Source organism: Rhinoderma darwinii, chromosome 4 (assembly GCF_050947455.1).
Source record: "Rhinoderma darwinii isolate aRhiDar2 chromosome 4, aRhiDar2.hap1, whole genome shotgun sequence".
Taxonomy (NCBI): domain Eukaryota; kingdom Metazoa; phylum Chordata; class Amphibia; order Anura; family Rhinodermatidae; genus Rhinoderma; species Rhinoderma darwinii.
In genome coordinates this window covers 358,561,171-358,579,280 of record NC_134690.1, presented here as the reverse complement: position 1 = coordinate 358,579,280, position 18,110 = coordinate 358,561,171, and the positions used below count along the sequence as shown (strand labels likewise).

Genomic DNA, 18,110 nt, shown 5'->3' with positions numbered 1-18,110 from the left:
ACGTCTCCCTGCTAAAACCGGTGGTCCTGAACTGCTACTCCAGGACTCCTAGTCCCACAGTGGTTCCTGGCGGCCCATCTGGGACTTTCGAGGTAAAGGAGATTCTGGCTACCAAGAAGGTGGGAGGAAGGACATTTTATTTGGTGGACTGGAGGGGGTTCAGCCCAGAAGAGAGGTCTTGGGAGCCAGAGGAGAACATCGATGCCCCTGTCCTTGTGAGGAAGTTTCTCTCTCGCTCTGGTCCCAAGAAGAGGGGGCGTAAGAGGGGGGATACTGTAACGTCTATGGCCACGGCCCGTCGATCGGTCGTTAACCCCGACGGCCGTGGCCATGGACAGCTTACCTGCCTGCAGCATCGTCCCCCAGTCAGGCGCCGGCACTCTCTTCCGGGTTCCGAGTGTCTCCGGCGGGTGCGCGCGCCCGCGCGTGCATGGCCTTAAAGGACTAGTGCGCGCGTTTTGCAAAAACTGTAATCTGGCCCAGGATGCCCTGGGCTATAAAAAGGGCTCTGCCCTCTTGCCCTTTGCCAGAGCGTTGTTAGTTTTCCCGTTGTTCGTCTTGCTTATGGTCTCCCAGTGTCTTCCAGCCTCCCAGTGTACCTTGCTCCTGTATTCCGTTTCCGTGCTACCTAGTGCTATTGCCGTGCTGCGCTACCTACCGTGCTGTGCTACAGTCTACGCTACCCTGCTACGCCTCACCGAACGACTTCCCACCGCCTGGTTCTGGACGTGTTCGCCTCGCCACTGCCTACGATTGCCTCAGGTACTCTCGCTGAACCATTGAACTGTGTACTTTCCGGTTTGGCCAGCTGCCATCCCCGCTACGCGGTACGGCCCAGTGGGTCCACACCCCGCATCGTGACACCCTCTATCTGGGACTATAAATCTATGGCACCACTCGGTGATACAGCCTTTCATGTAGGAGCTTATGCATATATATATTAAATTACAGGTTACATTATACATTACAGGTTATGCCAAAGTTTTGCCCAAAACTCTATATACCAATCGTCTCAACTCTTCCTGCTCTATATGTTGCCCATAGATTGAACAACATGACAGATCACCTTAAGTGAACTAGTATGAGAATGTACAGAACAATTCAGAATCTACCCTGATAACCCCATGTGCTCTGGATGGTTACTTCACAAATACATCTACATGCCATCCCCTTGGGACCCAGTGCTGCTAGTCACATCTACTCTCTGAAAATGCCAGACCATCAGATATTTCCAGCTTATCTGTCATAGGGACTGGGACTTTTTATTTTGCAGGATTAGCAGGAATTCTGAGCCTCTGGGAAGAACTGGCTGTATGGGTTGGGCTTCCCTTTAAGGGTAAAGGCTGACCAATTTGACGTTCTTCGATAATCACTTACAAAAAGAAGACTTCCATGAGATTATTGAGGTTCATTTAAGGTGCTTTTATATGGCCCGATACTGGAAGGAAAACGGTGCACCAATCGACGATTGAGAACTCCATTCACAAGGAGCAACATTCGTTAAAGTGTAGCTAAACCTCTGACAAACTTCTAACATATCAAAGTGACATGTCAGAAGTTTGGATTTGTGGGGGTCCGAGCACTGATACCCCTACCAATCGCTAGAACGAAGCAGCTGAAGTGCTCGTGTGAGAGCTCAGCCGGTTTGCGTCTGTTCGGCTTTTTCCGGAAAGCCGACGTATCGGAGTACGGACTCAGACTTTCAATACATTTATTTCCGGAAAAAGCCGAACAGACACGAAGCGGCTGAGTGCTCACACGAACGCTTCAGCTGCTTCATTCTAGCGATTGGTGGGGGTCTCAGTGCTCGGACCCCCACCAATACAAACTTCTAAAATGTCACTATGACATGTCATTAGTTTGTGAAACGTTTAGCTACACTTTAAAATTATCATTCGACCCCATGAATTTGCATCTTGTCCACAGCACATCTCCCGATTTACATAGAAAGACGTGCTGCCGACTAGCGACCATTTTTTTGGGCTCATAAAATATCCGACCAGTCGATGAACAAGTCATCTGAATGTGGTTGTTTCTGCAGCAGGTGTATGGATTTCTGCAAGTTCTTTTCAGATGAATGGAAGTGACTTTCAGTCGCAGAAATTTCTGCAACAAAATCTGCTGCGTGTGACTGCGCCCTTACAGCTCAACCTGTCTGCACGGTGTGGAATTGTTAACTTATTTCCAGACAGCACGGTTTAAAGGGAGCAGTGCCTGTGTGTGGTATACTGTCAAAATCCAGCAGTATGCAAACTAACTTACAATGTGGTCAAGACGTACTAACACTCACCTGCTTACACCGGGAGCAGTTAAGCCAATTTATAGTGCCCCACAAACACCAATAAACATCTCGCCAAGACTTCAGCTCCTCAAATAAACTTGTCAGGTATTCATGAACATCCCAAGTTTTGTCCCTGTAAACCAAACAAAACATTTCAGGCATGGTGACCTAATTATGCCATGTTAAAGTATATGGCACTTCTAACCCACATTCATCAAAAGTGGCAAAATTTCTGCCAATGTCTAAGGTAAAGGCTATGTACACCTTTGAAAACTTTTTGTTTTACTTTTAGAGATACAGCTGCTTTGTATCCTGTATATAGAGCAGCTGTATCTAGCGCTGAATCCTGTATCCGTCAAGTTGTGAACTTAGATGTGATCGATAACAGATCTGGCATGCTGTCACAGAACCAGTCAGTGCAGCGACATGACGGATTCAGGTCTCAGCGCAAGTTACAGCTCTGTATAGAGGATACAAAGCAGCTGTATCTCAAAAAGTAAAAATAATTTTGTAATAAAATAATTAGAAAGTTGCACCATACACACTGATATTTTTAATATATATATATATATATATATAAAAGTTCTAGTTCTACATAGCCTTTAAAGCTAGACTGTTTTATTGACATATGTTGCGACAAACTTATGACTGAATTTGCCCCTTTGATAAATCTGTCACAACACACACCACTGCCATGCACTTTCACACTGGCTAACATTACTCCACTTTTTCTACAACAGGGACTGTTGGAAGCAGAAATACAACTTTTTTTCTCATTTGCAACTTGTTTTGCAACTTTTTAAAAAAGTCCTTTTCTAAATTTGTCAAAATCCTGGCCAATGGGGGGGGCGTGGCCAGCTATGGGAGAGTGAAGACGTGCTCTCTCCAGCTCCTCAACTAGCGCTACTAAATTGGCTTACATCCACTCCCAGATATGGGGAAAAATTCTAAAAAAGCAAGGGCAGCAGCCCCTACATGTCCCTCATCGCCCCAGCGCGATATCGGGGATTATTTTGGGCGACAGCCCCAGATGCAGCTGCGGGCTGCGGCGCGGGCCGAGGCTGGAGGTCAAAATGGCCGCCCGACCTCTCCATCTCCAACGGACCAGGGCCCGGAGATGACGGCAGGACATATCCACTCACCCTCTGAGGTGCAGACCCTGGAGTTCACCGATCCTCTGTCTCCTTCCCGGGCTGCGATGGATCGTGCGGCCCGTGCGACAACGCCTCCAGCTTCCCAAGATGGCCGCCGGGACCACGAGGCTGGCGGATGCAGGCCTGCTCTGGAGAGCACGGCCCTCCCTTCAGCTGCTCCGATAGAGAGCGTGCCAGCACAGGACCCAGAGGCATTGGATCCCCGGTCTTGCTGGGAGACTTCGGAGACCACTGTAGCGGCGGATGCCGTTCCCCGGTCACAAGAACATGTGGCCTCTCAAGATGGCTGCCATCCTCCATCGTCTCTGCTTTCATGGCCTGCGGGCCCTCTTCTTCCGGGATCCGACTGCGGCCTACTACCAGCCCCTGGAGTGAGAGACACCGCATCTGCCCTGCCTGCAGTTCTGCAGTTGGAGGAGTTAGCGAGGAGGCACAGTGAGTACCGAGGCCCTGAGCCTCCCATCATCCAGGTCACCTCACACCCCATGGGACGGATAGCCCCAACTCTCCCCCTTCCATCCAGGGATCCGGGGCTGGTGGGAACCTCTCCCTCTCGGCCCTCCAGCTCCGCACGGCACGGATACCCCAATGCCCCAATGATATTAACCTCGACCCTGCTTATGGGATCTCCCCAGCACCCCGGGACTATGCCTGCACTACCTGCAAGTGGCCAAGGTCCTCAATTGCATCCACTCCCGTCTCCTGAAGTGGACACGCCAGCCAGTAGTGGATTAAGTTTTACCGACCCGTTGTCTGGATCTATGTGTGAAAATCGGCCGGCGACTCTCTCAGATATCCGCCAGCTTGTTCAATTGTTGCCTACTAGGGCTGATATGACTTCCTTTGCCAGACAGATCGTGGAAGAATGCAAGCTGGAGTTTACACAGTTTCGTGCGGAACTTTCCTCACTTTCTACGAGGGTGGACACTCTTACGCAGGATCGGGTTGCTGAAAGTGCCACTATTGCAGATATCCAATCCACTATCCAGCAGCACTCAGCTCAGTTGTTCACCTTGCAGCAGCATCTTGATGATATTGAAAACCGTAATAGGAGGAACAACCTACGTGTTCGAGGATTGCCCGAATCTGTTCCTGCGTCTGATCTGTTTTCGACTCTATCCACCATCTTCAATACTTTACTAGGCCGTCCGCCGAATACCCATATAGAGATCGACCGGGCACATAGAGCTCTCCGCCCTGTAAGTATTGACGATCCTCGGCCGAGGGATGTCATTTGCCGAATACATTTCTACGCAATCAAGGACTCTATCCTCCAAAAAATCAGACGGCAACCCATCATTCTCCATCAAGGCACGCAGTTACGTATTTTACCGGATTTATCTCGACATACGCTGGCGCAAAGAGCTGCTCTCAAACCCCTGCTGGAGGTACTCCGAAGCCGGGACATCATCTACAGGTGGGGCTTCCCGTTTGCCCTGATGGTCCGACAGGAGGGCCGTACCTACACTGTGCGATCCCCGACCGACCTGCCTGGTTTCTTGCGGGACTTGAATCTTCCTCATGTTGCATTACCGGAGTGGCCCTCGTTGTTATCCTCTGCTGGCGGGGGATCACGGGGGAGACGCCCAATCTCTGGGCCCCTAGCGGTGGTGGAGGGACGCCCTCCGCGTGGACCCCGGAGACGATCTAGACGCCGACAAGAACATGACCCTATTCCACCCATGGAGACCGCCCGTTCGGCGTGATGACCCGGACGGCCGTTCTTGGAATTCCTCCTTTTATTTACTTGCTGCTGTCTGTTTTCAAGATTGCTTGTTGCTTTTTTACCGTTACCTTCAGATGCCTTCCAATGTCTTCCTCTCTTATTATTTAAAGTGTGCAAATGATGTTAAAGCTGTTAATACCTATATTATTGTACGCTAGGGAGGGCGGATAACTCTTATGCGTAGTTGTCACCTTCCCCCTGTAGGTTTTGGACCGAATTTTCGGTCTTCCGCAATAGTGCGATTAGCTTGTGCGGCAGTTGTTTTTCTACTGCCTTTTCTGTTTGATTTTATGTCTGTGTTTTTTTCTAATGCTCTGTTCTTTACTCCTAGCTTGTTTCCCTCCTCTACTTCCCTCCTGGCGATCCTGGACTCCGATCCTTCGTGCGTTAGCCGGCATACCTCAGCGAGCCGTTTAGTCTGCATCCATGGCTGACCTTAATATTGCCTCCTTCAACGTGAAGGGGCTGAATGTTCCTGAAAAGCGGGCGCAAATTTTACACCATCTACACAAACGTAAGGTACACATCGCATGCTTCCAGGAAACACACTTTAAGGAGGGACATACCCCTACTATCAGGCACAAACACTACACTACGTGGCATTTCAGTAATAATCCCCTTTCCAGATCGTGTGGAGTTGCCATAGCCCTCCACAAGTCTCTCCCCCATCAGGTTGTCAATCTTGTTGCGGATCCCGATGCGAGATACCTCATCTTAGTGCTTAATATTGGTGGGAGGGAATTTACGGTGATTAACGCTTATGCCCCTAACCAGGGTCAGGTGCCCTTCATTCTTCAACTAATAGAAACCGCCCTTCCAGTGGTCCGAGGGACTGTGGTGCTGTGCGGAGACCTTAACCTTACTCTAGATCCGACGGTGGATAATTCTACTGGTCGCTCTAGTGTTGCATACGGTGCTATTAGGCGGGTGAGGCGTGCTCTCCTACAGCTTCAACTGTGTGATGCATGGCGCATTCAACACCCCACGGATAAGGATTATAGTTTTTACTCCCATCCGCATGGCACCTACAGTCGCCTGGATTACATTTTCCTTCAGCAACATGCTCTCCCCTGGGTGGCATCTACGTCCATTGGCAGTATCCTGTGGTCTGACCATGCCCCGGTATATTGTACCTTACATCTCCCCTTCATCACTAAAGGCCCCTGGACTTGGAGACTGAATGAGTCCCTGCTCCTGGATGGGGTGTGCCATGCTGATTTGCTTCAAACGGTGGAAAATTTCACTATTGATCATGCCCAGGACGACACATCCCCCTTGGTTCGTTGGGAAGCTCTTAAATGTGTTCTCAGGGGGGTCCTCATAAAACACGGGGCGCGCCTTAAGAGGGAAAGGGCCCACTCCCTTAAAATTGCTCTCCAAAAAATTAGTGCTCTTGAACTGGCTCACAAACGTGCGCTGTCTCTCCCGATTTTACGTGAGTTACAGATTGCCCGACAGGACGCCAGACGGCTGTTGGACTCTGCCCAGCAGCGCGCTCTTCAAGTCTGTCGCAGTAAATTCTACGAGTTTGGCAATAAGAGCGGACGTATGTTGGCCAGAGCTTTAAAAACCAGAATTGCCCAGTCACACATCCCAAATACTAAGGCCCCTTCTGGCCAAGTTGTTCACACGACCCCAGAGATAGCGGAGTGCTTCCATAGCTTTTTCTCTGAGCTTTACAACCTTAACCCTCCCACCCCCGCCCCCTCCCATCCGCCGGGACGGGACTCTTTCTCATCTCCCTTCACACCGTTGTCTGGGGAGATGGCTGAGGAACTTGATACGGACTTCACTCCCGCGGAGCTCCTCATGGTTATATCTGATCTTCCTGGGGGAAAGAGTCCTGGCCCGGATGGTTACACTGTCAAGTTTTATAAGGTGTTGGCGGACCGGTTGCTACCGCTTCTGTTGTCAGCTTTCAACTCTATTTCCCCGGAGGTCCTGTTTCCCCCTAGCTCCACCTTGGCTCATGTCGCGGTTATCCCTAAGCCGGGTAAAGACCCTCAACTCTGCTCCAGTTATCGTCCCATCTCCCTGCTCAATGTAGACTTAAAAATTTACGCCAAATTGCTCGCCAATAGACTGAATAAATACCTGCCAGATCTAATTCACCCGGATCAGGTGGGGTTTGTGCCTGGTCGGGAGGCCCGTGACAACACCCTTAAAACTTTTGATATCATTCACCACGCCCAGGCTAACCGAATCCCGCTCATGATCCTGTCCCTGGATGCTGAAAAGGCGTTCGACAGAATATCGTGGTCTGCCCTTTACCAAACCCTTCGACATGTGGGAATAGGACCATCTTTTTTGGCAAAAATTATGGCATTGTATCGTACACCCTCGGCCCAAATAAAAATAAATGGCTCCCTTTCGGCACCTTTCCCTATTTACAATGGCACACGACAGGGCTGTCCCCTATCCCCCCTGTTGTATGTCCTGGTTATGGAACATCTCATGGCCTCCATTCGGAACAACTCAGATATTAAGGGTATTAACATTGGAGGGAAGGAATACAAGTGCTCGGCATTCGCTGATGACCTATTGGTCTATCTCACAGACCCTCATGTCTCTCTCCCTTCACTGATGTCCGAGCTGTCTCGTTTTGGAACATGGTCTAATTTCAAAATCAATTTCTCTAAGTCTGAGGCGCTAAATGTTTCTCTCCCGGGCCCATTAGTGTCGCTTCTCCAAAGTAATTTCCCCTTTTCATGGCCCTCCAGAGGTATTACATATTTGGGTGCCCGTATAAGTGGGGACCTTACACAATTGTTTACAAATAATTTTATCCCCCTACTGGCCAAGTTTCGTACTGACCTTAATTCCTGGCATAAGACTGAGTTTTCCTGGTTTGGCCGTATCAATATTATTAAGATGTCCCTCCTCCCCCGCTTGCTTTATCTCCTGCAGACGATCCCCATCTCTATCCCATCTTCCTATTGGTTGCGGCTTCAGCGATGCTTCGGCTCCTTCATTTGGCCGACTGGTCGCCCACGTCTGAGCCGGGCTCTTCTGACTCGTTCCAGGGGTACGGGTGGGGTTGGTCTGCCGGATTGTCGGCTCTACTATTTGGCATCAAATCACGCACGGGTTTTAGATTTCTTTCATAACCGTGAATCAAAACTATGGGTTCGTTTAGCTCAACAACTATGTCCCAGTACCCTATCATCCCTGCCGTGGATCCTGCCCGGGAATAGACCGACTCAAGCCTCCTTTGTTGTTTACCATACTCTCATGGCGTTGAGGTCCTTAGGGCCTGGAAGTACGCTTGTAGACCCCCTGGGTCCTTTAACTCCTATCACAGATAATCCAGCCTTTCCTGCTGGTAAGGCTGGTCGCTCCTTCCTAGGCAGGCAGTCCACCAACCCCATGTATTTTGCCCAGGTCCTCTCCGCTTCCTCTCTTCTCCCTCTAACCTCCATCTGCCCCGATGCCGTGCCCCTCACTCGCCATATATATGAGTATGCCCAGTTAAAACATTTTTATGGAGTGGTAAACCGACGCGCACATCTTCACAGGTCGTTGACGGACTTTGAGCGCCTATGTGTCTCCTCCCAGCCCCCTACACATACCATATCCACAATATATAAATTACTCCTTTCGCTGCGTTCCCAACAACTCCCCTCCTTCTGCGGGGCCTGGGAGAGAGAATTACATACTACATTTACTGATACACAATGGAAGCGGTGTTTCTCCCTCTCACAAAAAGCCTCTATAGCCGTTAGGGCCCAGGAAACTAGTTATAAAATTGTCTCTAGATGGTATCGGGTCCCGGCTGCGCTTCATAAATGGTATCCGTCTGTGCCTGATAATTGTTGGCGCTGTGGTGCTGTGGGAGGTTCCATGTCTCATGTTTGGTGGAGTTGCCCCTTGTTGAGGAGTTTTTGGGATGCGGTACTTAAATTGATATTGGAGGTTACTGGAGTCTCTGTCCCCAACTCTCCGGAGGCAGCTCTCTTATTCATGTTCCCGATGCCATTACACATTTATAAAAGCTCCCTAACTAGACATCTGCTTCAGGCGGCAAAGTCAGTGATCCCGCGCAGGTGGAAAACGGCAATGCCCCCAACATTAGATGAGTGGTTTCGGGAAGTTGCCTTGATACAGCGAATGGAACACTTGGTGGCTCACTCCCCGGCAGCTGTGGTAAAATACACGTCTACATGGTCTCCTTGGATAGTGTTTCTTTCTTCGCCTTCCTACCTCACGGTTGTAGCCTGAGTCGGCCTATGCCCCTGTGAAACATACTACGGCTCTTGCTCGCTGCTGATTTTTTACTCATAATACGCTGGAACTGGAGTCCAGGATCCCTCCTGTCCTCTCCCCTCCCCCCTATCCTTCCCTCTCGTGGGGCCTTTTTCTGTACTTTCTTTCCCCCTGACTAGGGCTAAGTGCCTCTCCTTCTCTGTTTGAGTTAAGTGATCTCATTGTACCTTTTGATGATTATGCCTTTATGATTATTCATGCTACTGTTGTACACTGATAATTCTGTTTCATGTCAAGATGTGATGCACATTATTGATTTTTCCCTTTTTTTTTCTGTATGTTTTTGCTTTGGTCCACTGACCTTGTTTGTTCTTTTAGTTATGGGTGGAGGCCTTCTCTCCCATATGTTTTGTAATTTTGTGTTCTAAAACTCAATAAAAATTTTTGAATAAGAAAAAAAAATCCTGGCCAATTAGTAATCCACGCCAACTTTTGCTAACCGAAGTGCAAATGCCTTTCAATTCTGCCGCAGATGGTTGATAAATATATCACAAAGCAGACACTATTTTGGAGTAAAATGCACCAATAATAATAAAAACAAAAGGTGCAAATACATTGATAAGTGTAGGCCTATGTATCCTATAGGTTATCATGAACCATTGCAGTACATGGAAAGTAGAATTAGTAGTTCAGGCTTCAGAAAATTCTGTGAATTCGAGAATTTAACATATCTAATCTATATATACAACAATCAGAAGTAAGGCAAGCATTATCCTCCAAGAATGTGAATTGACCCTGTGATCTTGACAGAGAATTGACCTCTAAAATACAAGTCCGAAACAATTTGCAATCTCAGTTCAGCAGTAGAACTGTCAAGACGAGGATGAAGTCTGTATCAGGTTTGTTATCCACTTTAACTATCGCTCCAAGTTTATTGCATATTAATTTTGAAAATCACTGTGTAAAGCCTGAAATGAATATACCTTATGTGAAAGTAAACAATATTTCCATACTGGTCGATGTTGATTTTCCCAGCTAGACAGGCAATCTTCTGCTCAACGTCCTTTGTCAGGAGCTTCTTACACAAACAGCATCTAAAAGGGAATATTTACACAGTCAGTCTTCAGAACAGCGAATATACATTTAAGCAGGGAACCAAAAAACTAGTATTGTATGCAAGTATTTACCTGTATAGTGTGCCAGCATTGGCTGGAGAATCTGGATTTTTGTACTCTTGGTCAAACAGTCTTTCAATTTTCTTGCTGAATATTTTGCTATAAAATAAAGTCAGATTGTAAGCTTAGAAAAGTTCGCTAAATGCTTAAATTTGGGGATATATAGGTTAATATGATTTGATTCAGTGTTTCATGTAAAAAGCTGTCTAAATGCTACCAGATAAAGCCTGCGAGTCCCACTTCTCCATCCTACACAGAGTAATTAACAGGTTTTTCTGTGTGAGCAGGGGAGGGGAATAGGACTCACAGTCTTTCTCTAGGAGTCCTGGCAGCATTTAAATGGATATTAACTTTTCAAACAATTTACGGTTATATAAAAGTATACCTGATATAAATCAACTTTGTGATTTACTTACTGTTAAATTTAGTTGTTTTAGCCATGCAAATTCTGTGTGAAGTTACAGTCACTAGGTGTCTCCCTTCCCGTAATATTCTGTCCACCCCGTATTTTAAGCAAAATCCAACCATAGTTACAGAGCAGAGGAGATGGACTGCAGGAGGTAGGGATGTGTGTTTTCACAGGCTGTCCATAGTAGTCTATGGATAGGGAAAGCAGGAGCAGAGAAAGACACAGACACGCTCTCTATAGAAGTCTATGGAGAGGGGAGGGGGAGCAGGATGTGGGAGCAGAGACAGATGCTGCTCATAGAAGTCAATGGAGAGGGGGAGCATATAAAGACAGACACACACTTGAGTGTCTTCACAGCCTGCCCATAAAAGTCCTTGGGGAGGAGAGGGGTGGAGCAGAAAGAGAGAGACACACACAGAAGCTGCCAATAGAAGTCTATAGAGGGCAGAAAGAGTAGAGAGAGACATAGAAACACAGAGACGCTGCTGCTCATTAAAAGTCTATGGAATGGGGAAGGGAGAGAAGAGAAAGAGAGGAGACAAAGAATGCTGGTAGGAGTTACATCTAATCCCAGTACAGAATTCACAGCTACACTGCTCATTAATGTCACTGCTGTTTAATGTCCTCCATGCTGCTGCAGCTTCTATGTATATTTGATAGATAGAGATCAGAGAGCAGGATTCTCCTATTTCTGTGTGTACAGTGTATAAAATACATGATAGCGGTTAGGTTCTAGCCACTAGTTTAGGGAAAACCGGGATTTAGAGATAGAGACTGCAGAGGGGATAGAGCTGTCTTATGTGTGTTATTCCTCATGTCCACACATAAGGCAGCTTATTCTGAAAAGACACCTGAGACGTAAGATATGCTTTAAATAGATTAATTAATGAACGGTTTTTTTCATAAAAATATTGAATCAAATTATAAAAAATTATATACGTCTGAGCTCTACATCTCCTCCTTAGATATCGTAGTTTAGGAAACCTGACAGCCCCTTTAGGTTCCGGAAAAACATGCAGATTTATCAATAAAATTATACAAGGGATATGTTCATGTGCCGTAACATAGCCATGGCTACCAGAATGAAACCAACCATTGTTTACATTGCTAGCCTGCCCATGGGAGACCAGGCCAAACATCTCTCCTCCATGCCCTGGAAGTCCCGTGGTACCAAAACTGTCTTTTTAGAGTCTACTGATAATGTATAAATGAGAAGTTCCTAATGTGATATGAAAATATATTTAGTAAAATGTCATAACACTCTAAAAACAAATGAGACTGCATGAATGTTTTTGTTTATACTTCTTAAACTTGTCTTTTTTGTCTTTTATGTCATCTGCTTCATTGTGCGTGAAGAGATCTGTAATCCTAGTTAACAGGTTTGCATTGATGCAGTTCATATTGCATGGAGTAGCTACAATAGCGCTCATGTATTTGTGACAGTAGTGAATGCATTCCTCCACCTATACAAATAGAAAAAAGGAAAACATTAGAAATACTGCTAACACTAGGGGATCTCACTAAATTTAGATTTATACAGCTCCCATTGAAGTCCATAATAAACCTGTCTTGTATCATTTAACTTATGCTTATGTAAAGGAAAGCACATTTGGAGCTCAGTAATAGATAAACAAAGCACTATCCCTTATAAAATATATATTATGAAATAATTCAGCACAAATTTTTTTAGATAAAATTGAAAAATTAGTTACCTTTTAACCGGTTAAGAACCATGCACTTTAGTCCAGGGCTTTAAACCCGCACCACTGTAAATGTATAACGTGGGTTTAAAGCTGTCGCAATTTTGGTGCTGCCTCTATTGGACCCAATAATCATGTGATTGCATTGGCATCGCACAGCTGCTGGCTCTTAGCAGACCCAGTGTCAGGTCTGTCAGTGACTGATGTCACCAGAAGGGGCTGTTTTCCCCTGTAACTTGGGTCCATTTGGATGCCCCAATTACAGTAGAAAACTGCATAATAATAAAAAAAAAAAGTGTGAATGTCCCCCAGAAATCTTTTAAGACCATTTTATTATTTATAAAAAAATATATCTGAAAAATGAAAATACAAATAACAAAAAAAAAACGCACAGCCTGCACCAACCCAAACTTTCGCAATATCTGCACCAATCACCTGATACTATACATATTATATATCAAAAATGACCAAAACTAAAATGTGTGAATTTAAAAATTTAAAAAAGAAAGAACTATACATTTAAACAAAATATTTTTTATTTTTTATAATTTATCACCGATAAAACTAAAAGAATAAAAACATGCATTACCGATTTTAAAAAAAAGGTATGAAGAAAATAGCACTGTGTCACGAAAAAAAAGACAACATACTAATTATTTTGGTAGCCCAACAAATAAAAGTTAGGGTCATTAAATAGCCATGTGTGTAAAAATCACTAAAAAGTGTCTGGTCATTTAAGGCCAAAACACCCGGGTCATTAAGGGGTTAAAGTGGTTAAAACAAGAAAATAAATGGAATAAAAATAGTTTTTAAAATTACGCATCTAATTTCATCATCTTCTCTACAATAAACCAAGTACTTGCACATACAGCAGTCAGCCTTTTTATACAGAGCTAAATGTCATATTGGGCTACAATAAAATAACCTATAAATGTAATAGATACAAACATATGAATACAGTTTATATACAATATTTTGTGCTCTATTACGACACAAGGCTAATTATAAAATTCTGCTGGTTTCCTGTTAATAGGTAGCAGTGCATTGTGGGAGCTCCGTGGCCAGTTCCCGTTACTTTCACATTTGAGTGTGGATGGTGATCAAAATATCATATAGTTCAAAATATGTACAGAATAAGCAACGGAAACCATATACAAAGTTGCTCAACATTTTCTGTAGAGTTTAACCGTGAAATGCATAGATCCTCATACTTGATGTTCTAAATCTCCAACAAGGGAGAAAAAGGAGATAGTGCACTACCTTTTGGAAACTACAAATTCCACGACTTTATTCCATACTTACAAAAATAGATATAGATAAAAGCATAAGATAAGCTCTTGTAACACGCCAAATAATGCAACCCGACCCTGGGTTTCGCCCTTCTGGCTTCCTCTCCCTTGTTGGAGATTTAGAACATCAAGTACGAGGATCTACACAGCAAGCAGTTACATTTCTGCAGTTTCATTTCCGTGTGGAACCACAAGTACCAGCGAGATATACACACCAGTGGAAATTTGGATCGTTCTTTCTGCATGCTAGCTGGGGGAAGGTCAAACCCTTGATGGACGCTTCAGACTTTACATCTACAACCGTCTGAGCGGTAAAAAACTATCATTTTGTTGAACGTTTAGTTTGTTTAGATTGTTTTAAGCCTTTATGAACATATTACATAAGCCTATTCGAAGGAATCATATAAAAGTCAAGGAACGTTAGGTTATTAAGCCTTTATTTACTTACTAATGAATCCATCTTTAGAAATTCAGATGAAATAAGTATCGAAATAACATTTCCAGGTTCTGTAATAAAAGAGATATAGTTAGTTCTTTATTAACATATGTTTTTTCTGTGGATATGCTAGAAATGTCTATGGTCGAAAACCCCTTGGATTTATAGACTTAATTTATACTTATATCCTTGTGAGGATCTTGGTCTGCTGTTCTTCTACCTAAGCCTTAAAGAGGCTCTGTCACCAGATTTTGCAACCCCTATCTGCTATTGCAGCAGATCGGCGCTGCAATGTAGATTACAGTAACGTTTTTATTTTTAAAAAACGAGCATTTTTGGCCAAGTTATGACCATTTTTGTAGTTATGCAAATGAGGTGTGCAAAAGTCCAAGTGGGTGTGTTTAAAAGTAAAAGTCCAAGTGGGCGTGTATTATGTGCGTACATCGGGGCGTTTTTAATACTTTTACTAGCTGGGCGTTCTGATGAGAAGTATCATCCACTTCTCTTCAGAACGCCCAGCTTCTGCCAGATCACGCTGTGACGTCACTCACAGGTCCTGCATCGTGTCAGACGAGCGAGGACACATCGGCACCAGAGGCTTCAGTTGATTCTGCAGCAGCATCGGCGTTAGCAGGTTAGTCGATGTAGCTACTTACCTGCAAACGCTGATGCTGCTGCAGAATCAACTGTTGCCGATGTGTCCTCGCTCGTCTGACACGATGCAGGACCTGTGAGTGACGTCACAGCGTGATCTGGCAGAAGCTGGGCGTTCTGAAGAGAAGTGGATGATACTTCTCATCAGAACGCCCAGCTAGTAAAAGTATTAAAAACGCCCCGATGTACACACATAATACACGCCCACTTGGACTTTTACTTTTAAACACACCCACTTGGACTTTTGCAAGCCTCATTTGCATAACTACAAAAATGGTCATAACTTGGCCAAAAATGCTCGTTTTTTAAAAATAAAAACGTTACTGTAATCTACATTGCAGCGCCTATCTGCTGCAATAGCAGATAGGGGTTGCAAAATCTGGTGACAGAGCCTCTTTAAAGGGAACCTGTCATTTAGCTTTGGATCCACAAACCCACCAGCATTTGGTTATGTAGCTGGGGTCTCGCGTTACAAGCACATCTATGTCAAAACCGTCTCATTTGTCAATAGTTAGTAAAAAAAAAAAAGTTCGTAAAAGAACTTTGTACTTGTATATGTTATACATATTTTTATTTTAAAATAAACTTTAGGCAGATTTCCACAGACTTCCTACCCTGCCCACCCCTTGCATGGATTCTGTGCATAATATTGTTAATACTAAGGGCTCTCTACTCCATTTCAGCTGCTTCCTGCATTTAGATCAGTACACAGGGAGAATTGCCTGAAAGTGAGCAGAGAGCTCTGAGTATTACCAGTATTATGTCCAGAATGCATGCAAGGGGCGGGCAGAGCAGGAAGTCTGTGAGACAAAGCTTAAGCCAATAGCTACAGAGCAGGAAGTGATGTCAGAGAAAGGGGCGTTGTTTTGGAAACATCTCATGTACAGCCCGGTAACATGCAGCAGTTTTGTTATTCTGATAATTTACACGAAGTTTCACATTAAACATATATTCCGAATGTAGTTGGTTAAAAGTGATGTGCACAGAGTCTAAGGCCTCACGCCATTGTTTCCGGCCGGATCTGTGTCCTAAGGCCCATATCACACAGAGTTTCTTGGAAGGCAGAATTTAAACAGCCAGTGCTGTTTTTACGCCTTTTTATTTTTTTACACGTTTTTCGCTGCGTTTTTTTGCCCGCGGCCACTGCATCTAAGCAACAAATGCGAGCAAAAAATGCCACAAAAAACACTCAGAAACGAGCGACGCAGGTTTTTATGCCTCCCATTGACTTTAATGGGAGGTCAGAGTCGGAAACTGGGCCAAGAAAGAACATGCCACTTTTTTTCCCCACAAAAAATAGCCTCTGCCTCCCATTGAAATGAACCGGGGGGAGGGATTTCGGCTGTTCTTTGGTGCGGATCCTGATGCGGTTTCCATAGCAAAATCAGCAACAAAGGCCCAGTTCACACAGAGTTTTCCGACGCTGATTTTGAAGCGGAAACCACGTCGGAATTAGCGGCAAAAAACGGATGAAACCGCCTCCTATTGATTTCACAGGGAGGCGGAGGCAGTTTTTTCCGCAGAGTATTTTTAGACGCTCGCGGTAAAAAAGAGGCATGCTCTTTCTTGCCGCAGTTCTGCTTCTGACCTCCCATTGAAATCAATGGGAGGCAGAGAAAGCGTTTTTCGCCGCGTTTTTCTTCCCAAAAGTCGCGGCAAGAATTTGCAGGCAGGTCAAAATCTGCCTCAAAATTCATGAAGGGCCTTAGTGTATGGACTTTATGTTGTATGTATGTTTTATGTTATTTGTATTTTATTTACTTTGTATTGTTAAAACAACAAAAATAAGAAAAAAACAACAAACTAACCCAGCTTTGGTACATCTTGCTTGTCGCATTCATTTGAATTCCGCTTGACATATTTTATCAGCCAGTTAAAGATTTGCACATCACAATGGACGGAAATGTCAACCTCCTCCCATCGCTGGGCATCTGTAGATAAATATTCTGCAAAGTACTTCATCTCAGATATGAGCAAATCCCGTGGGCACCCAAAGTCTTCTCTTAGGTTCTTGGCTTCATCACATACATGAATGACCATGTTTGGCCTTAGAAAGGGAAACATAAGAAACAGATCTTACCCATCCCATGCTAGATTTATGGAGGTTGTATTCATCTGGAGAATGCAATTGGTCTCAGTTGACTTTTCATACTGATAAAGATGCAATTGGACGCCATTATATAGAACAAAACTGGAATTGTGTGTCTGTATGTTTGGGAGTCCAATGTGTGACTATTGTAAGGGCTAATAGTAGTATGGTTATATACACACATACAACTGAATTACACGTAATATGATGATGGCATTTTATGGTCATTACAGATAATCTGCAGGAAACTACAAACAAAAGTGATCAATGTGAATACAGTTTAATGTGTTATCTAAAAAGATAAAATGATAGGGATTGGCTTTGAATAGATTTCTTATGTTGAATGTCTCTAAAGGAGTTTCATGGAACAGAGCAAAAGAAATGACAATTATGGGCTATCATGTATTATTTTGCTTGTATCAAACGATGGCATGAAAAAAATAAACAGAAATATAATAATATATACACATTTAAATAAAAATAAATATATTTTAATGTAAAACCAAACATAGAGCAATGGAAAGGGGTTTTCCCATCAGAGACATTTATGACATATCCACAGGATGTCATAAATGTCAGATAGATGTGGGTGCCACCTCTGGGACCCGCACCTCTCTCTACAACCGGGCCCCCTAAACCTCGTTCTACTGCTCTGTGTTGTAGCTGAAGCTGAGCTACGCTGTTTCCGTAAATCCCATAGAACTGAAAGGTAGTTACGGAAACAGCGTAGCTCGAATGCTACGCTGCTTCCGTAACTGCCATTCACTCAGCGAGCTACACCGTTTCCATAATTCATGGTCGGAAATCACACGCTTCCGCCACAACACAGAGCAGTAGAACGGGGTTTAGGGGGTGCCGTCCTAGAGATAGGTGCGGGTCCCAGAGGTGGGGCCCGCATCTATCTGACATTTATGACATATCCTGTAGATACGTCATAAATGCCTCTGATGGGAAAACCCCTTTAATTCTAGTCTCCCCACTAGTCCCCATAACC

At 44.7% G+C, this 18,110-nt stretch overlaps 1 protein-coding gene across 5 annotated transcripts in view; it reads right to left on the bottom strand.

Moving 5' to 3' along the window:
• SANBR (SANT and BTB domain regulator of CSR) overlaps window positions 1-18,110 on the bottom strand; it is a 58,916-nt gene that overhangs the window by 17,345 nt on the left and 23,461 nt on the right. For all 5 annotated transcript variants that reach the window (XM_075863000.1, XM_075862999.1, XM_075863001.1 and 2 more), the window contains 6 exons: window positions 16,836-17,074; window positions 14,386-14,444; window positions 12,251-12,411; window positions 10,552-10,638; window positions 10,348-10,458; window positions 2,291-2,414 (listed from right to left, as the gene is read on the bottom strand). In XM_075863000.1, the coding sequence (XP_075719115.1) occupies window positions 2,291-2,414; window positions 10,348-10,458; window positions 10,552-10,638; window positions 12,251-12,411; window positions 14,386-14,444; window positions 16,836-17,074 (781 nt within the window). The remainder of the gene's footprint in view (window positions 1-2,290; window positions 2,415-10,347; window positions 10,459-10,551; window positions 10,639-12,250; window positions 12,412-14,385; window positions 14,445-16,835; window positions 17,075-18,110) is intronic.